Below are 17,622 nucleotides of genomic sequence, written 5' to 3' on the forward strand. Positions count from 1 at the left end.
CGGGCTAAATTAGCTCCTTAATGTTATAAATACCATTCCCAAATTACAACAAAATTAGGTAAAGGATATTCAAGATATTTACGAATAACTTTTTTTTAATTTTTATTTTAACACCCTGTATCTTGAGAACGAAGGATTTGTGGTCCCATGTTTATATGAACATTTCGTCTTAAAATTACCTAAAGAATCGTCTGTTGAATTTATGGTACATACTTAATTAACAAACACCCTGTATGTAAATTTTCTCCACGATTTTGATATAATTGATAGTCATTTGGTTGACTTCTAGTATTTCGTAAAACAGAGGTAATACTGTAAATTCATAGGAAGAACTCCGTTTTCACACAACCTTTATTAAACAGTTATTTGGAACAAAAAATACAACAACAATTCACAGTGACACAATGTTACATCCTAATAATCCCCTTCCCCTCCATTTTTTCGGAGTTAACTGTACGGTCAAAAACCTATCCCCCCTTTTCAGTTTGACGTTAACCTGCGTTCCATCGGAGTGTTGTACAACGGTAGCGATATCAGTGATGCTTTTGAAGTTATTAGCATTTACTGATCCAAATTCAACGACTTCGTCATTTGCTTTTATCCCAGCATAATCGGCTGGTGACCCTTCGCTCACAACAGTGACCTTGGCAAAAGGAGTCTTCAAAACAACGTTCGAAACGTCGGTATCCATCGGTATCGCCTGGCACGTGCCCGTCGTAGCCGAGTTCGAATAGTAACCGTGCAAGCCATTTTCTATTTGATTCATGATATTCTTGTGATCGTTTTGAAGGCATATGATGCGATGTCTTGCGTTCCTCACTTGGTATACATCAATGGAATTGATTGGGAATCCTTCGGAATCTACAAGAGGATCGTTCATTCCAACGCCATTCTGTTCAAGTATCGAGGTCAGGTTCCTTATTTCGTTTTCAATCTGGTTCTTTTGATTCATCAGGTCTAGGACTTGACCTCTAATGTCCTCGTGGCTCATTGTTCTGCCCTGAAAAATATATGTATGTAGGCTCGGCAGTGAAAGGAATCGATTCTGTGAAATGTATGCTGTTCAAGATGGGGTTTTCCTTACAGGGAATTTATGATTACATTGAAAATACACGGGAAAACCCGTGTATCCAGTATGTGAGGGGGACAAGTTTTGACCTAAAAATCTTCGAAGAATCAATCTTCTAAGAGTGGTTTCATCCCTCGATTTTTAAATGGGAATGGTGGTCGAGTCATGCCTCATTGAAAACGAATTTCGAGTCTCTATCCTTTGTTACTTTGCTTTTGTTAAAAGGTCCACTCGTTAAGAAGATATGGAAATTTGAAATGCTAACATGAGTTTTTCGAAAAATACAAAAATTAAATGGATTTTACTCCAAATTTATCGCATTAACGAAGAAAATGCGAAAAATGTTGTTCGGCTTGAGTCTTTATGTTACTGGTTCAAGAGTGATCTTCCATTTGAGAATGTTTTATCATATAATAAATTGATGAATGTAGTCGTCAACTACGTGCTAGAAGATCATCATGAAAAATGAGACATGAAACTTTCTATGTTTTTATACCACTTGTTATTTCGTATCAAACTTTCGTGCCAAAAAAATCCACTTTTCGTCAGGACAATTATTTTATTGACAATGTCAAACTTTCATAAAAAACTTTTCTTTTTCAACAACACCATAACAACAAATTCAACGGTAATAAGATAAAGAAAATAAATAAATAACTCAAAACCAATCAAATAATCAACATTTCTCTCCCCGCTAGAGACAAAGTGGCGACAAATCCGATACGTTTCTGCAACATTTACACACATCGGAAAAGTCTAGGGATATTTTTAAAAATGGCAATAATTTTTTTAGATCGCTTTAGGAAAAAAAAAGACGGGTGATTATTAAACGAATGTAACTTACAACAAAATTTATTAAATGGTCAAAAATTCTGAGTGCGCATATAGCAATATGGCTCTTCTTTGGCACCCCGAAAAAAAATCATAATACAAAAAAAATTGGAATCAGTACAAAGTATGGCCTCCACGCTGGTTTATTACGGCCCTACATCTATCGTGCATTGACAAAATGAGATTGTCAATGTCTTGTTGAGGTACATTTGCCCATTCAGCGATTAAAAGCTCTCTCAATTGAAACGTTGTTTGAATGTTCCCCATATGCGGAGTAATTCTTCGTTGAAGCATGTCCCACACATGCTTGATGGGATTCAGGTCCGGTGATTGTGCTAGCCATGGCAATACATCAACTTCTTCGTTGGTGAGCCAGTCAGTCACTAGACGCGCGACATGTGGACGAGCATTATCGTATATTAGGTGGAAGTTTTCACCAACAGCACCAGCAAACGAACGGACGATAGGTAGAAGAATGGTGTCGAGGTACTGTCGAGCTGTGAGGGAGCGATTTGGAAAAACGAGATCGGTTCTGCCGCCGATCATGATTCCGCCCCATAGCATTACTGTACCACCTCTGTATGTGTGGACTTCCTGGACGTGTCTCAAACGTTCATTATTTCCAGGTCGTCTCCACTCGACGAGAATCTGGATGAAATCCAAATCTGGATTCGTTTGTAAACAAAACTGTGGCCCAATCATTTGCATCCCAGTTTTGATGTTCTTGACACCACTCAAATTTTCTACCGCGATTGCCTCTCGACAAAGGTGGACATCTAAGTGGCCTTCTGTTATGGAAATCTGCTTCATGCAGTCGATTTCTGAAAGTATCTCGACCAATGGTTACCTAGTGCACCTGCTGCAACACGTTAACCAACTCAGTTGTCTTCTTGCGGTTAAGACCAAAAATCGGTCTTGAACTGCAGTTGTAGCGCGTCCTCGATCTGGATGTTGTTCGGCTGGACTGCCAGTTTCACGGAAACGCCGCCACAATCGACTGATAACACTTTGGGAGACCCCCAAACGAAGAGCTACATCATTTTGTCGCATGCCACCTTGAAGAAGCCCTACAGCTCTATTCATCTCAGCCAATGGTAAGTGATGACGTTCCATGTTAAAGCACAATATTTCCAGTTTAATTGCTGAGCAAGAACTGCATAGAATGTACAAACTCGACACTTTCAGATTATTCATTTTAGCCGAAAACCTACAGTTTGTAAAAAACTTGATAAAAGATTAGTTACCGTTTTTTGCAGGCTTTGTTCAACCCATAGAAATCTACAGGGTGGTCGAGTGTACCAATTTAATCGAAATTAAACGACCTCATGCATTTATTTTTATGATATTTAGTATGTTATAAAAATATCCCTAGACTTTTCCGATGTGTGTATATCTTATTTGGGTTTTGTTTCCAAATTCTGAGACTGTTGCAAGTCCCGTCGCCAGTCGGTAAAGATCAAAGGGTCTCGTTTTGTCTGCATATTTTTCGACTAGTTGTCGGCGCAGTGTGGACAATGCGCGCTGACAAAAGATATGGACTGCTTTGATACTTTTGAAAGATACATGAGGCTGTGGTAGGAATCGCCTGTTGATAGAAATCTTGAAGTTATTGCTAACCTTTCTATTACACTTATAGCATTTCTGTAGTTAGTATGTCTTTTGGCAACTGCAGGACCAACAAAGCATATCAGATTCTCGAAATCTTCGGTGGACATTCTCAGAAAATTCTTAAAACTTGAACGAATCTCATCACTTAGTCCAATATCATCCTCACGTAACTGAACTAACAAATAATTAATGGAATAACTTCCTCGTTTTTTTAAGCTTGGTCTCATCCAAAAACGTTTGCGTTTCATTTTTCCAACATTGGATAAAGAGGAAAGAAGGATATAACAACTGGCGGCTAGCAATAATTCTTCATTTTTTGAATTTTCCTCCTGGTGGAAACGCCACATGGTTAAACAACGAATTCCCATCAACTAAATTTTGTTGCACATTTGTCGTTATGGTGTGGACAGTTTGTCTCAGTTTTGTCTTGTCTGAATACCTAATATTTTGTTGCAATTTTGTCGTGTTTTTGTCTCAAAATCGTGTTTACTTTTCGTCTGCTTGGTCTGGACCCAGCATTAGTTATTGGCCGTCGACATTCTAAATACGCTGTCTTGACTATACCACCCTAACTCGTCCATTTGTACCTGGATGCACACCTATGACTTTTCCTGATTTCCATTTACACCGTTGAGCTTAATCGTCAACCACAACTACTATATCAGCCTCTGCGATGGGTTTGCTGTCGTTGGACCACTTACTCCTTTTCATCAAACGTGGAAGATATTCTTTCACGCATCTGTCCCAAAATGTGTTGACCAACATTCGAGATTTTTTACAATCGCGCCTCAATCCGTTAGCATCAGCGTTTATTGGAAGTAATGTAGGTTCGTGCGTTGTGTTGGAATATCCCAACAAAAAATGCATGGGAGTAAGAGCTTCTAAATCTGACGGATCGCAGGAAACTTTAGTCAGCGGCCTACAATTTACTATGGACTCTGCTACAAAAAAAAATATTTATAATGTTTCCTCTGTCAGTGATTGACCATGAAGAATCTTTCCTAGAACTCTTTTCACACTTCCAATTAACCTTTACCATACTCCTGCCATGTGTGGGGAAGCAGGTGGTAGGAATTTGAAGTTGATGCCCTTCGAAAACATTGAATTTTTTATTGAAGGCATGTTAATGTTCTGCATGGCTTCTTTTATTTCTTTGGATACGCCTCTCAAATTAGTTCCATTGTCGCAATAGATTGTTCGAGGACATCCTCTTCTGGCCGACATTCTGATTACAAACATTATGGTGGAATCACTATTCAATGTATGTGCTACTTCAAGATGAATTGCCCTCACTGCTAGGCAGGTGAATAAAACACCCCAGCGTTTCTCTCGTCTTCCAACAATTTTGATGGAGAAGGGACCGAAATAATCCATGCCAACATTCTGAAATGATCTGAGCCCTCTCGTTAGTCTTACTTCAGGAAGTTGACCCATTATTGGCGGCTGTGGTTAACTTCCGTTAATAATCCAAAATTTCTGCCGGAGTTCATTCAGCACGGTTTCCACTCCAGTGTGATTGAACTTTTTATGAAAATGTTGAATCAGCAAGCTAGTATACCGATGTTTTGAACTCAAGATCACTGGATGCCTCGTGGATTCTTGCATACAAGTTCCCAAATTAGTCCTTCCATAAAACCATTTTTCATAGTATGAAAGAGACCAACCAAATTTCTTTGTTTATCGATGGGTTTTCCAAACCAAGTTTTGAATATCTCTGGGAAAACAAACTCTTTGAGAATTCTTTGCGCAAATTTTACCTGCTTCTTCCAATTCGTTAGTTGTTAGTACTCCTGATATTCCCATTTTCTTCAAGTTATTGATTAATCTTGAACATCAAGCTGTTGCTCGAATAAATCTTAGCCATTTCGAAAATCTATTTAAGTCTGGAAGAATATTTTCGTACGTTTGTATGACTAAGCATCTATTTACAGATTTCATCTCTTTCATGAGATTTTCATCTTCATCTTTTGTTATTTTTGAATTTTCAGTAGACCAAAAAACTTCAGGTCGTTTCAAAAATGTAGGATCAAATAGCCAATCATCACATAAAATGGTTTCTTTGGATGATCGGGTAGCATAATCTGTTAAAGAATTTCGAACTCTGACACGGTATCGGAGTTCAGCTACTTATTCAATAAAGAGCCCTTACAACTTCCCGTGTCAAATGACATAGATGTGGTTTTCGGTAGTTTCTGGAATCATTTTTAGGGGTGCTTTGAGGTATTTCACCCCCAAAAAAAGTACCCCGCCTGTAAGGGTACAATTCAGAACCGAATGAAATTCAATCTCAGTGAACGGTCTCAAAAAGATATGGATTCATTGAGGCAATTGAACTGGATGAGAAAATTATCGCACGACGAGAATGTAGAAATCAGGTATAAATCTATTCGTAATGAACTTAATAAAAGGATAAAAAAAGAGAAAGGAGAGTTCTATCGGAATATTATAAAATTGGGAATTAGTAAAAATCAAAACTCATCAAAATAATATTACAACAAAAAGTATATCTTTGACTATTGATGATAAAAAAATCTCTGATGAAAGCAAAATATCTAATCTATTTGCGGAATACTTCACAAAAAACTTAGTGGGCAGAACTGTTAACATGTCAGATGAGGAAAATATTTGCACAACTTCCTCCTTCAATCCTTTCTCTCTCTTTTTCAAGCCTTTTGATGAGAAAGAAATAAAAAAAATAATCTTGGAAATGAAAAATAAAAAATCCACTAGCGTAGATGAAGTTCAAATGTCTTTGTTAAAAAACTGCCAAGAATTCCTAGCGTCCTATATTGCTGATTTGTTGAACCTCTCTGTAGAATGTGGAAAATTTCCATCAGTCCTAAAAATTTCCAAAACCATTCCTATATTCAAGAGGAGTGATCCAGAAAGTATTGAAAACTACAGGGGTATCTCTATCTTGAATCCAATTTCAAAAATATTTGAAAAAGGCATGTGTATCCGAATAAATGACTTCTTGGCTAAATTCAAATCATTGACAATATGCCAATATGGCTTCCGCGAAGACCTCAGTACGGAAACAGCCACTACTGAACTCGTACAATATATTTATGACCAAATGGATGCCAATAAGTTAGTATATGGAATTTTCTTTGACTTATCCCGAGCCTTTGACACCCTAAACTATGAAATTTTAAAAATCAAGTGAAATTCTCTTGGAATACGTGGTCATATTAACGACTGGCTCATGTCATTCACAAGGGAAAGACAAATGGTAGTGAAAATTGATGACTATACCTCTGAAAAATATGAAAAAGAACTTGGAACTCCTCAGGGGAGTGTTCTTGGACCCCTGTTGTTTCTGCTATGTGAATGACCTTCCCAACTATATAAAGGAGGGAAGGCTATTCATGTATGCAGATGACACAACGATTGTGGTCAGCGGACGCACTCCTGAGGAAATAATTTCGAAAATCAGAAATGTCATTGAACAGTTCTCCCGATGGTGTTTGGCTAATCACCTATTGGTGAACATTTCAAAAACAAAAATAATGGAGTTCACAAAAAGACGAGTTGACACAATGGATGTGATGGAATTTGATGGTTATACTCTGTTAAATGTAGCCAACAAACTCTATTTTTAGGAACTGTTTTAGATTCAAACATTCAATGGAATGAACAAATTAACACAGTCTGTGGCAAGCTCAATAAATCATTTTATGCTATCCATGCCTTGAAAGACACTCTTGACAGACATTCACTCATGAGTGTTTACTTTGGCATGGTGTACTCTACACTTAGCTACAATATTATCTCTTGGGGTCAAGCCAACGAATGGGTGCGTGCTTTCAGGCAACAAAAGAGAATAATAAGATTAATATTCGACTTAGATTTTGGTGAGTCTTGTAGAGGAACTTTTAAAAGAAATAAAATTCTGACTACCACTTGCATTTACCTATTTAAAATACTTATATTCGTTCATAATAACAAAACAAAGCTTATATCGAATGCTCAAATATATCAGTACCTACAGAACACGAAACAATCATCACTTATATCAATCAAAACTGAATCACACTTACTACAAAAAATCCCCAGAATGGGCGGGTGTTCACCTCTATAATTTATTGCCAAATCACCTAATGCAACTTTCACCAAAAAAGTTCAAGGTGGAATTGAAGAAATTTCTTTCGAATAGATGTTTTTATGATCTGAATGAGTATATGAACCATACATGAAAATTGGATAATACCAATACATTGTACAAATGGCACAAAAAGGTAATATATTATCTATCTATCTATCTATCTATCTATATTTTGTCGGCTGGGTACCCATCGCCAATCTTCAACTCTGCTTCTCTCCTGAATTTCACCTATGCGAAGAGCGACAAATTGTTTGAAAGATTTTCCATCTGTTCTTTTCCATTCCAGAACACATTTAGAGTATGTCCAAAAATACATTATATTGATGGTTATTTCCAGTTCTAATTTAATTGTCTCTGCCAGTCTGCTCCCCATAACTGCGGCTTGCAATTCTAACCTCGGAATTGAAAGCTGCTTTAGAGGTGCAACTCTCGTTTTCGCAGCAATTTTGGAAGTCTCTATTTTGTCCTCTTTCAATACTCGAAAATAACATCCTGTGGCAAATGCCTCCACGCTGTTATCACAAAAGGTGTGGAGTTCAATTCTATCTGCTCCGGGGATCAGAAAACTGTAACATCTTGGTATTTTGTAGTCCGCTACTTTCCTCAGATCTTTCAACCATCTTTGCCAAGGCTTGAACAATTCTTCCGGTAAAAAACTATCCCAGGAAATTCCAGAACGCCACATTTTCTGCATCAATATTTTACCACGTATAGTAATTGTTGATGTCATTCACATCTTCTCGACCTTCTGGGAAACATTTTTTGACTCAGAGTACAATCAACGTATGCCACTGTCAACATTTCAAGTGTTTTCGAGCACTCAATTCCATTTTCACACAAAATTTGATTGATTCATTTTTTCTATAGCAGAAAATCTCCGAACACCCAGAAAACTTCTAACTTTTATGCCTGTCACCAACAAACTAAACATCTGAAAGTGTGAACATATATTCGAGACGAGTGTATCAAAATTAAAAAAATTGCTTTACGTAGCCCGCAAAATGTGGACATTCACCTTATTTTGTGAACAGACCACCAATCAGATTTGTAAGCATACCCGGTTTTTCCGGGTATGCCTACAGGCTCGGACGCTTTATCAAAATGTGTAATGACATATATGTTTAAAGGATTTCTGCTCATTTCATTATATTCAGAAAAGGGCATGAAAGGTTGGGACGAAGAGATTTTTTGAGAAAAAAAAAAACTTTTCCAAAAATTATTTTGTGAAATGCCTTGTTTGAAGGAGTTTTATTGAACTTCTGCACAAGATAATGCTTACCACAAATTCAAATATGTCTTCGTCCGAACCTTACAATGCCTATGTAGCTCACAATAAAGACACTCAGTTTAAAAAAAAATTATATGGTCATATTTTGCAAAATTAAATTTATACAAACGCCACTAGTTAGGCAAATTATACACGTCAGATCATCGCTAATTGACTGAATTCAGACCCGATAGAATAATCAAAGAAAGTTTGTGGTAGTAGTCATGCCCCCAGAACAGCGGCGCGCGAATACATATTTTAATATCTAATGAATAAAATGTAAATGGAGTATTCGGAAATTATTCGGAATAAATATTTAGGACTGGATATTTGACAGGTAGTGGTCAAAATAATAATCACGGGTAAGAGCGCATAACGTGTATTTTCACAAGCTTTTATTATTCACAATCTTGTAAGATTAGGTTCACTTGCAGGTAACAAACTAACCAACAATTGACCCAGTTGCAATCATCCGATTGATTTGAAATTTTGCAGGTATACATAATCCCGGTGACAATGCATTATGAAATTCTTGTTTACAGAAAAAACAAAATGGCGGCTTCATATGGCAAACGAGTTTTGTCCGATTCGAATCAAATTTGGTATCTAGGGGATTTTGGGGTCGGAGATTATGATTCTCATGTCAAAATTGGGAAATTCAACATGGCGGCTCCAGAATGGTGGACGAGTTTTGTGATTATCGCCCGATTTATTCAAAATTGGAATCTGGGGATTTTAATATTTATGTAAGACATGAATGATATTTTGTGAGTAGAAAAAGTTTTTTTTGAAAATCTTAAATTTTTACTTACTTGTATTTGGATAGCCTAGCGATTCTTGTTTTTGTACTAATGCGCCTTATACTCAAACTCATTCTTTTTTTAGGACCAACGTCTCTCCAACTACGTTTGCTTTCCATATTTATATTGTCCAACAAACTTCTATTTGTCTTTTAATATACACTAAGCACAACTTATACTTTACAAACTGAACTAAACCGAAATAAAACAGCAATAATCCAACCGCAAACCTAGAAACACACGATTACAACGTATTTACGTACCACCACTGTCGAGTTGCTTCTGTGCTGATATTTTTTTCACGATCATATGTTGGCTACCTGCAAGCTCCACCTTTTCCCTTACCCTCGCCTGACCCTTGCACCCCTCATAAACTGTTCGTAAAGGGCCTGACAGTGTTAATACGAATACTTCAAGTAGTAGATTTATTTTTCAACATTATAGGATTAGTTTTTAAATATCTTCTCATATCGACCAGATATTTTTCTAGAGAGAAATAGAGAATTTATCTAGTTGAAGATGGGATGATTCTGCAACGTTACAGGGCTGACGGACTGCGAATAGCCTTGATGCTAGGTGGCTCGGAGAGTTATTAACATCGCATACCTAGGACACGAGGCTAATCACCAATGCAGTCGATGCCGATGACACCCATAAAAAAAAATATATGTTTTTCTAATATTTTATTTGAATGAAGGCAATTCCAGTCACGATTCGCCATTATATGTTAAATTCAGGTTGGCGTTCCCCTGCGAATTCCTGTAATTCGTCAGGATTAAAAAGTAAGAGGTGCCAAACTATTTAGAAAAATGGTATTTACTTTTTTTTCTTGTTCTTCTAATAAAGCTAACAACAGAAGTGTCTCTTTTTTATCGTACGTCACGTTCATAACTGAGGTGTTACAGAACTATGAAAATCCGCAAGAATGTTTCGCGTTGGTGTAGGAATAGAGGGGTTAAGTTAGGTCTGAAGTAAGTGGGTCTATTCGACCCTCCACCGCAACCCGCAAGAGTTTATTGTGGCTCACACCTATTCACACTCGGCCAAATAAACCCAGCTTCTTAACGAAGCCGATTAGTTTGTATGGTGAGTGGTCTATCAGGTCAGATGGTAAGAGTACGGCTCTGCCGTACTCTAAGAACCTGATTCGGTCCCCAGCGGGGCAGGCACAAAGTATATGCTCTGCTGTTTCATCATTTTCCAAACAGAGGCGACACACACTGTCTTCCGACAGTCCAAGTCTCTGCATATGATTCAAATGACAGTGACCTGTAAGAAGGCCTGTTAGACATCGTAGTTCATCCCTACTGTAGTCCAACATCTGTTTGGTATCAACCTTCGAAGGGTGAATAAACGCTTTGGAGTGAGCCAATCCTGGAAGATTCTGCCAGAAGTCCATAAATCTTCTTGCCATCCAGGTGTTCACCATCACCCTCCTTTGCAAGGAAATCAGCAGCTTCGTTGCCTTCCAGGCCAGTATGGCCAGTATGACCAGAGACAATTTGCTATCAATTTAGACGTTGCTCGGTAGGAGCCAAGAGCTACCAACGCCGCTTGACTGTCCGAGAATATTTTTATTGACTTGTGTGTGACGTTAGATTTATCCAATCTCTCCGCACACAATTCAATAGCGTGCATTTCCGCTTGAAATACAGTCGCATAAGTTCCTAGGCAAGTAGATATCTTTGTCCTGGGTCTGCGACTAAAAACACCTGCACCGGAACCGAAAGGTGTTTTTAATCCATCTGTGAACCAACAACTATCTGCTCTTAATATTCATTTCTCCCGGAGGATCCAGTCCTCTCTACTCGGGAATAGTATTTTATAAAGCAGTTTGTAGTTGACAGTTGGAGGTATAGAGTCAGATGTTATTTCCAGAATGCTGTGACTTTCAATGTAAACCAACAGTCTGTTACACTCTGCATTAAATCGATTTGTGAAATGGGGAATGTTCCTCTTGACGAAAATCAAGTAGTTTTCATAAAAGAGCTCTAAAACAACGCATTTTAAACTTATCATTTCAACCTTTTTCTTTAAAAAATTATTTAAATACTTAAAAAAGAGGAATGAAATAATGCATTCAACATTTAAAAGGATTCGTTTCTATTTCAACATTTGGCAACATCGGTTATAGCTAATAAACCTAACCTAACCTGTATGAGACAAACAAAGATGACATATTTCAGTCATGCTGTTCTGTTTACTTACGTTCCGAGTTCCAAGACATTCTGTGACATATGACATTTTGTACACCTAACCTATCTTCTTCTATATAAATAAATAACAAAACAACTGTTGTTTATGTGGCTTGTGGAGGTGGTATTGAACTATAATTTATATTTTGCCTTAATTGTTGATTTATAAAGATAATTTTCCTTTTTTAAAGTAGAATATCTAGGTAACCTGAACTCCGATCTAACATTCTAGGCGCTGTTGCCAATATGTGAATTAGAAACAAATCCCTTTAAAAATTAAAATCCAACATTTGAAACATCAATTTGAATACTTTTCGAAGTGAATTTGAAAAACTCATGAATTAAACTCAACTTTATTTTGCTCAAACTTGCATTTGCTGTAATAACCCAAATTGAGGAACATTCCCCATTGGGAATGTAGACAAGTCTGTATGCAGTCCATCTAGCCTCTCTCTCCAGGAATAGACGGGAGCGATTTTTTCCGCCGCGATTATTTTCGCATTCGTGTGAGGGAAACTTTACGGTTTAATTAGCGAGAAGATTTTGACTATAAAAAAAAATTAAAATCTTGCCCTAGAAATGGAAATATGTTATATAAAATTGTGAAAACATTGAAGGAAAATGTACAAAAAGGGCAAACTGGGAATGCAATTCAAGGACTTGTGGTACGAATGAAAATTCACTAGTAAAAGTATTCCGAAACTCTTCTACATTAATCCATACAACTTCTCATCATTATTAAAATTTTAATATTGACACTCCAATCAGTGTTTCAAATGAAAATAAATCAACTGATTATAATTTTGAATTTGAAATTGTAATCATTTGATTCTGCTTGAGAGTCATGTATCAGATAACCAAGAAAAGTATGCAAGCGTTTTTACAGACCTTACTTTAGCATTCGATTCTGTAAATAACTTGATTTTATTGGCCAAATTAGATTTCTACGGAGTGAGAGGTGTCTGCCTTGACATGATGAAGTCATACCTTAACGAAATAATATTAAGAGGAGTGCCACAAGGGTCAATATTGGGGCTACTTCTCTTCCTAATCTATATCAACGACCTGCCTCACGTGATGAACTCGTCAGACATATAAACTATATTGTATGCAGATGATGCAACCTTGGGCAAAAAAATATATAAAATAGATGATCCTCATATGATCCATACTGACACAGAGAAAGCTCGATCATGGTTCACACCAAATGACTTGATTCTCAATGAACAAAAAACAGAAACTCTAACTTTTGAAACAATTTGCTTAAATCGAGATAACAAAAATTCTACCAAATTTCTGGGAGTACAAATAGATTCCAGCCTGAAATGGATAGACCATATAAATAGCATGTGTAATAAACTTAGTAAGACAGTTTTTGCTATCGGAAGAATTAAAAAAATAGTAAATCAAAGTGCGGTACTTGCAACATATCATTCACTTTTTCATTCAGTCCTTAGGTATAGTATAATCAATTGAAATAATGCATCAAAGGTACATTTTAATAGAATATTTGTCATTCAAAAATCTGCAGTGAGAAGCATAATTTCTGCCAATTATGATGAAAAGTGTCGACCAATATTGTAAAACTTAAAATAATAACCCTATATACGGTAATTGTCTATGAAAATCTGCTTCTTGTTCAGCAACAATAAAGTTGCTCACAAGGATATACATCAACATGATCCAAGAAATAAATCGAACCTTGTTCCTACAGATATTAGGTTGAAAAGAACAGATAATATAGGAATTAAGCTATACAATGCCTCATCTGTCGAACTTCGTAATTTGCCACTTAGAAGATTCAAAAACTTATTGAAGAAAATATTAACCAAACATCCTTTATATGAAATTGATCAATTTTTCGAAAAGTTATTCAAGAAAAAAGAGACACTTTTGTGGTCACCTCCCGAACTTTTCCTCAACTTTGAATATATATAATATGTTAGCTATGTGATTTATTTTTTGTGAAAGCTCATGGCTCTACATTTTGGACAATTTTTATAAGATTGGAATCCTATCTTGTTAACTTGTATTTTTTTGAAAATCTAATTTATCTACAGTCTTATCCTCTCAAACCTATTTTAGAAATTGTACTGTGTGTTTCTTGAGACTAATAAATTATTATATTATTATTATTATATTATATTCATTAACAATAAACTAATTGATTTGTTGGATTGTTAGAGAGGTGTTACTTTTGAAAATAAAGTTATGAGAAATTATGATTATTGATGAAATTTTTCTCAATTTTCAGAAGCATAAACCATTACTTGAGTCTATTCTAAATTATTCTATCAAAAACACTTTTTCCTCACCAGAACAAAAATGCTGTCTCGACGCGCGTTTCGGTAACCATCATCAGGAGATGATAAATCATCTGATTGACTTGATAGTTTGTACTGGAACCCCTGGCGTAAAATTAATCTATTGAAAACACTTTTCCAACACCTAAGGACGCTAACTTGGTTAGCCAAACGCGCGTAGAGAAACCGTATTTTGTTCTGGTATTTGGAAAGTGTTTTCAATAGATTCATCAGATTGAATTACTCAAAATGTCATCTCTCACAATATAATCTTTAACAATTTATTAGTTAATACCGACGTCATTAACTTTTTGAACGCTACTAGGTGATAAGTATATACTAATTTTGCAAATAAAACCACAAAGATAGAATGTCTATAAGCAACGTTTCATGAGCATGGTATTCAATAGAGGATCACCACCTTATTATCAGTTAGTAAATTATAGGGACCAGAAAATGCTTCCCAGCCTCACTTGTTGCCAGATGATATTATTCATTTGAAACTTCATATTGATGAAGAATGTGAAATTTGAAATAAATATGTAGTTCATTGAAGACATATAGAGTATACCCATGAGACGACCAGTGACAGTCATAATTAGGACAGGCCTAAAACCGAAGAATTTTGAATTTTTAAAAAAGCTCTTGGAGGTTTTCACATGCAAAAATTATTTATAATTATGATTTAAAATATAATTTGCTTACATGTGAAACTTATCGACTCCTCCTTCTAGAAGAAATTATTATGAACCAAAGTACTTTTTTCATTTTTCGCAGTATGTCCTAATTACAGCAACAACCTTAAAGTTTTTATGATGCACTGTTTGGAACCTTTGGTGTAGTAATGAATATTACTGGAGTTTTTTCCCAACACCAAATCGTTATTTTTACACCTCGACACGTGTTTCGATCACCAAGTGATCATCTTCAAGAGGAAGAGGAAGTTTTATCTTCCTCGACACGTGTTTCGATCACCAAGTGATCAACTTCAAGAGGAAGATAAAACTTCCTCTTCCTCTTGAAGATGATCACTTGGTGATCGAAACACGTGCCGAGGTGTAAAAATAACGATTTGGTTTTGGGAAAAAACTCCAGTAATATTCAACCTTAAAGTTGTCTGTAGATTTCTTTGAAAAATTGTAAATATGATGATAATCATTTGAATTCACACTGTGTGGCAATAAAATAAAATAAAATCTCATTAACGATTTCTCACTGAAACCCTCCCTCTATTAACGATATGAAACTCAAATCAGCAACTTAATATCTTAACCCTACCATATCTAAAAGATAAATTACAATTACAGAACTTCAGTTTTCAGAAATCATTGTATGAAGCTACTGTCCGAGACTGATTACATTTTTTGAACATTACAAGGTTATTCCTGAAAGCCAGCAGACTACTTCAATTACCCAACGATGTAATAAAATCTTTATGAAACATAATATGCACACCTCAATTGGCCTATCCTTTGACTTCTCCAGGCCTTTCAATACAGCTAACCATGGATTACTTCTGGAAAATTTATAATGTATATGATGTAGAGAAATAACATATAACTGCATTGCCAAATATTTGGAAAACCGATCTCAAGTAGCGGTTATCCTATATCACAGGGCTCAATATTGGCCTCTGAATTCTTTATTTCATTTCCAATGTATTTATTCATCATCAAAACATTGACTCTTTCACATTATTACATTTTGGAGTAGAAATAGTTGCCTAAGCACAGAATGGCTTGTTTTGTGATCTATTCATACTAAGTATTCACTTTCAGTTTACTGTACATTGTCCAACATATCAATTTAATTGTGTACATGATAACATCAAAAAATTGACCAAAAAATCTGTTTATTTCAACAAATTTGTGGTGTTTGCTTTATTCTAGAGAATTTCATTATATAACTTGGGTCCAAACTGAAAAATTGTTCTCAATTTTTGAAATTTTTCTAATTCTCTGAATTTCTGGAGTTTTTTGAATAATTCAAGCAGACCAAAGAAAGGTTAGTATACATTAAACTGAGACAGTGAATCCTGATTTTGAGTGATTTGTAGGTGTCCAAGTCTTTTCACAATAGATGAATTGTGTTCATTCCATCTCAAATGTTGATATAAGAACAAGACCTTTTCTTGTGGAACTCCTTGCGAGATATGATACGTATTCTTTTCGTTACCTAATTCAACACACTGAGCTCTCTAAAACAAATATTTCTACAAAACATGAATATCTTGGAGTAAATTATACCTATTTTGCCACAATAGTTTACCAAAATAGGTATTATTATAAGGTTGTTGCTGTTCTAATAGGAACACATTATCTACGTTACGAGCCATCCCGCTTGACATTCGATATTACTAGAAAAAGAAGCAATCATTCAATTCTTGAGCACTGAGCATCAGCTTGCTGATCAATTTTTCAAGAAATGTTTAAATGTGAGTTGCAAAATTCTTACTAATCGATTCATTCGAGATGTAAGAAAATTAGTGAGAATTTTACTGAAAGGCTTACGGTTTTTCAAAATATAAATGTTAGAGAAAAATCACGTCACTGACTTGGAATTTAAAAACCTCGAAATCATAACGCGAAACCGAAAAAACTGTTTACTGTTTTTACTTACTTCTCTTACCGCTATCTGTAATCTGCCAATTCACTTGCCAATTGTCATTCACGTCAACACATAGAACTAGGAAAGGTCATCGCAGGATCAAGCATAGCCACCTTTATCTCCGGGTGTGACTGCGCTGTTTAACATACAATACCAGGGAGTTCCGATTTTCTGTGACCAGGGAAGTGACATGTATTATGTATATTTCATAAGACCTCACATCTACAATGCATAAATAAACCTGTATATCTGGTTCAGATATTGTATATTGTTAGAGATTGTTTTCGAAAATAAAAAAAATATTTTTTACAAAAATAATAGGTAGGTACAATAAAAGACAAGATCACACATTCATTTGAAAAAAAGTAACATACCTTATTAAATTTTGAATACTTAAATGAATCTCAATATATAAGTTGTTTTGTGTTTTTTTGCGATAAAGAACAGATATTGAATGAATATAGCTTGTAGACGTCTCTTGGATCTGACGTTTCGTCTGCAACTGCGGAATAAAAAAATCATTTTGAAATACGTTTTTCCGTTAATCAGCTGTCGCCCTCATACGAACGACAACTCTCAGAAGTTGAGAAATTTGTGCGAGCTAAGGACTAACGAGGTCTTACCTTTTAACGTGTGATTCCTAACACGGAATACATTATCAATAAAGGCGATGCGGCATAAGAAAACGGTAAGTAACCTAGACAATGGCCGTTAAGCCTATATATACCATGATCATGACGTATTAGTTCATTTTTGTTACCTTTTCCATTGAGCTACGATGCGTTTAAACCAGGAGTAGGAAAACTAATTCTGTGGTTTTGAAAAGGTGAGATTGAT

At 35.8% G+C, this 17,622-nt stretch overlaps 2 protein-coding genes across 6 annotated transcripts in view; both read right to left on the reverse strand.

Annotated features, from left to right (window-relative positions):
* LOC111511485 (uncharacterized) overlaps positions 1-16,798 on the reverse strand; it is a 147,192-nt gene extending 130,394 nt beyond the window's left edge. For all 3 annotated transcript variants that reach the window (XM_074174354.1, XM_074174350.1, XM_074174344.1), the window contains exon 1: positions 16,689-16,798. The gene's annotated coding sequence lies outside the window, so the exon portion shown is untranslated. The remainder of the gene's footprint in view (positions 1-16,688) is intronic.
* LOC141479864 (26S proteasome non-ATPase regulatory subunit 9) lies at positions 334-16,779 on the reverse strand. Of its 3 annotated transcripts, XM_074174360.1 has the most exons (4): positions 16,733-16,754; positions 16,425-16,534; positions 15,634-15,694; positions 334-1,000 (listed from the first exon to the last, which is right to left on the reverse strand). In XM_074174360.1, the coding sequence occupies exons 2-4, from the start codon at positions 16,523-16,525 to the stop codon at positions 392-394; spliced, it is 771 nt and encodes a 256-aa protein (XP_074030461.1). In that variant the 5' UTR covers positions 16,526-16,534; positions 16,733-16,754; the 3' UTR covers positions 334-391. The 3 variants fall into 3 exon arrangements, 2 of the variants coding, with proteins under 2 accessions (XP_074030461.1, XP_074030462.1); XM_074174361.1 differs by lacking the exon at positions 16,425-16,534 and having other exon boundaries at positions 16,733-16,779; XR_012465260.1 differs by lacking the exons at positions 334-1,000; positions 15,634-15,694 and adding an exon at positions 15,701-16,390 and having other exon boundaries at positions 16,633-16,756.
* Positions 16,799-17,622: the final 824 nt, after the last annotated feature.

This window comes from Leptinotarsa decemlineata, unplaced genomic scaffold (genome assembly GCF_025532065.1).
Source record: "Leptinotarsa decemlineata unplaced genomic scaffold, Ldec_3_MD MMD2_tig00000576_RagTag_RagTag, whole genome shotgun sequence".
NCBI lineage: Eukaryota > Metazoa > Arthropoda > Insecta > Coleoptera > Chrysomelidae > Leptinotarsa > Leptinotarsa decemlineata.

Excerpts from the sequence above, each read along its gene's own strand:
- LOC141479864 (XM_074174360.1), bottom strand. The coding sequence starts at position 16,525 with ATGTCAAGCGGGATGGCTCGTAACGTAGATAATGTGTTCCTATTAGAA. Across the intron at positions 15,695-16,424 it reads AAACTATTGTGGCAAAATAG|AAGTAATCCATGGTTAGCTG; the intron begins GTATAATTTACT and ends TAAATTTTCCAG. Across the intron at positions 1,001-15,633 it reads CAAAGGATAGGCCAATTGAG|GGCAGAACAATGAGCCACGA; the intron begins GTGTGCATATTA and ends TATATTTTTCAG.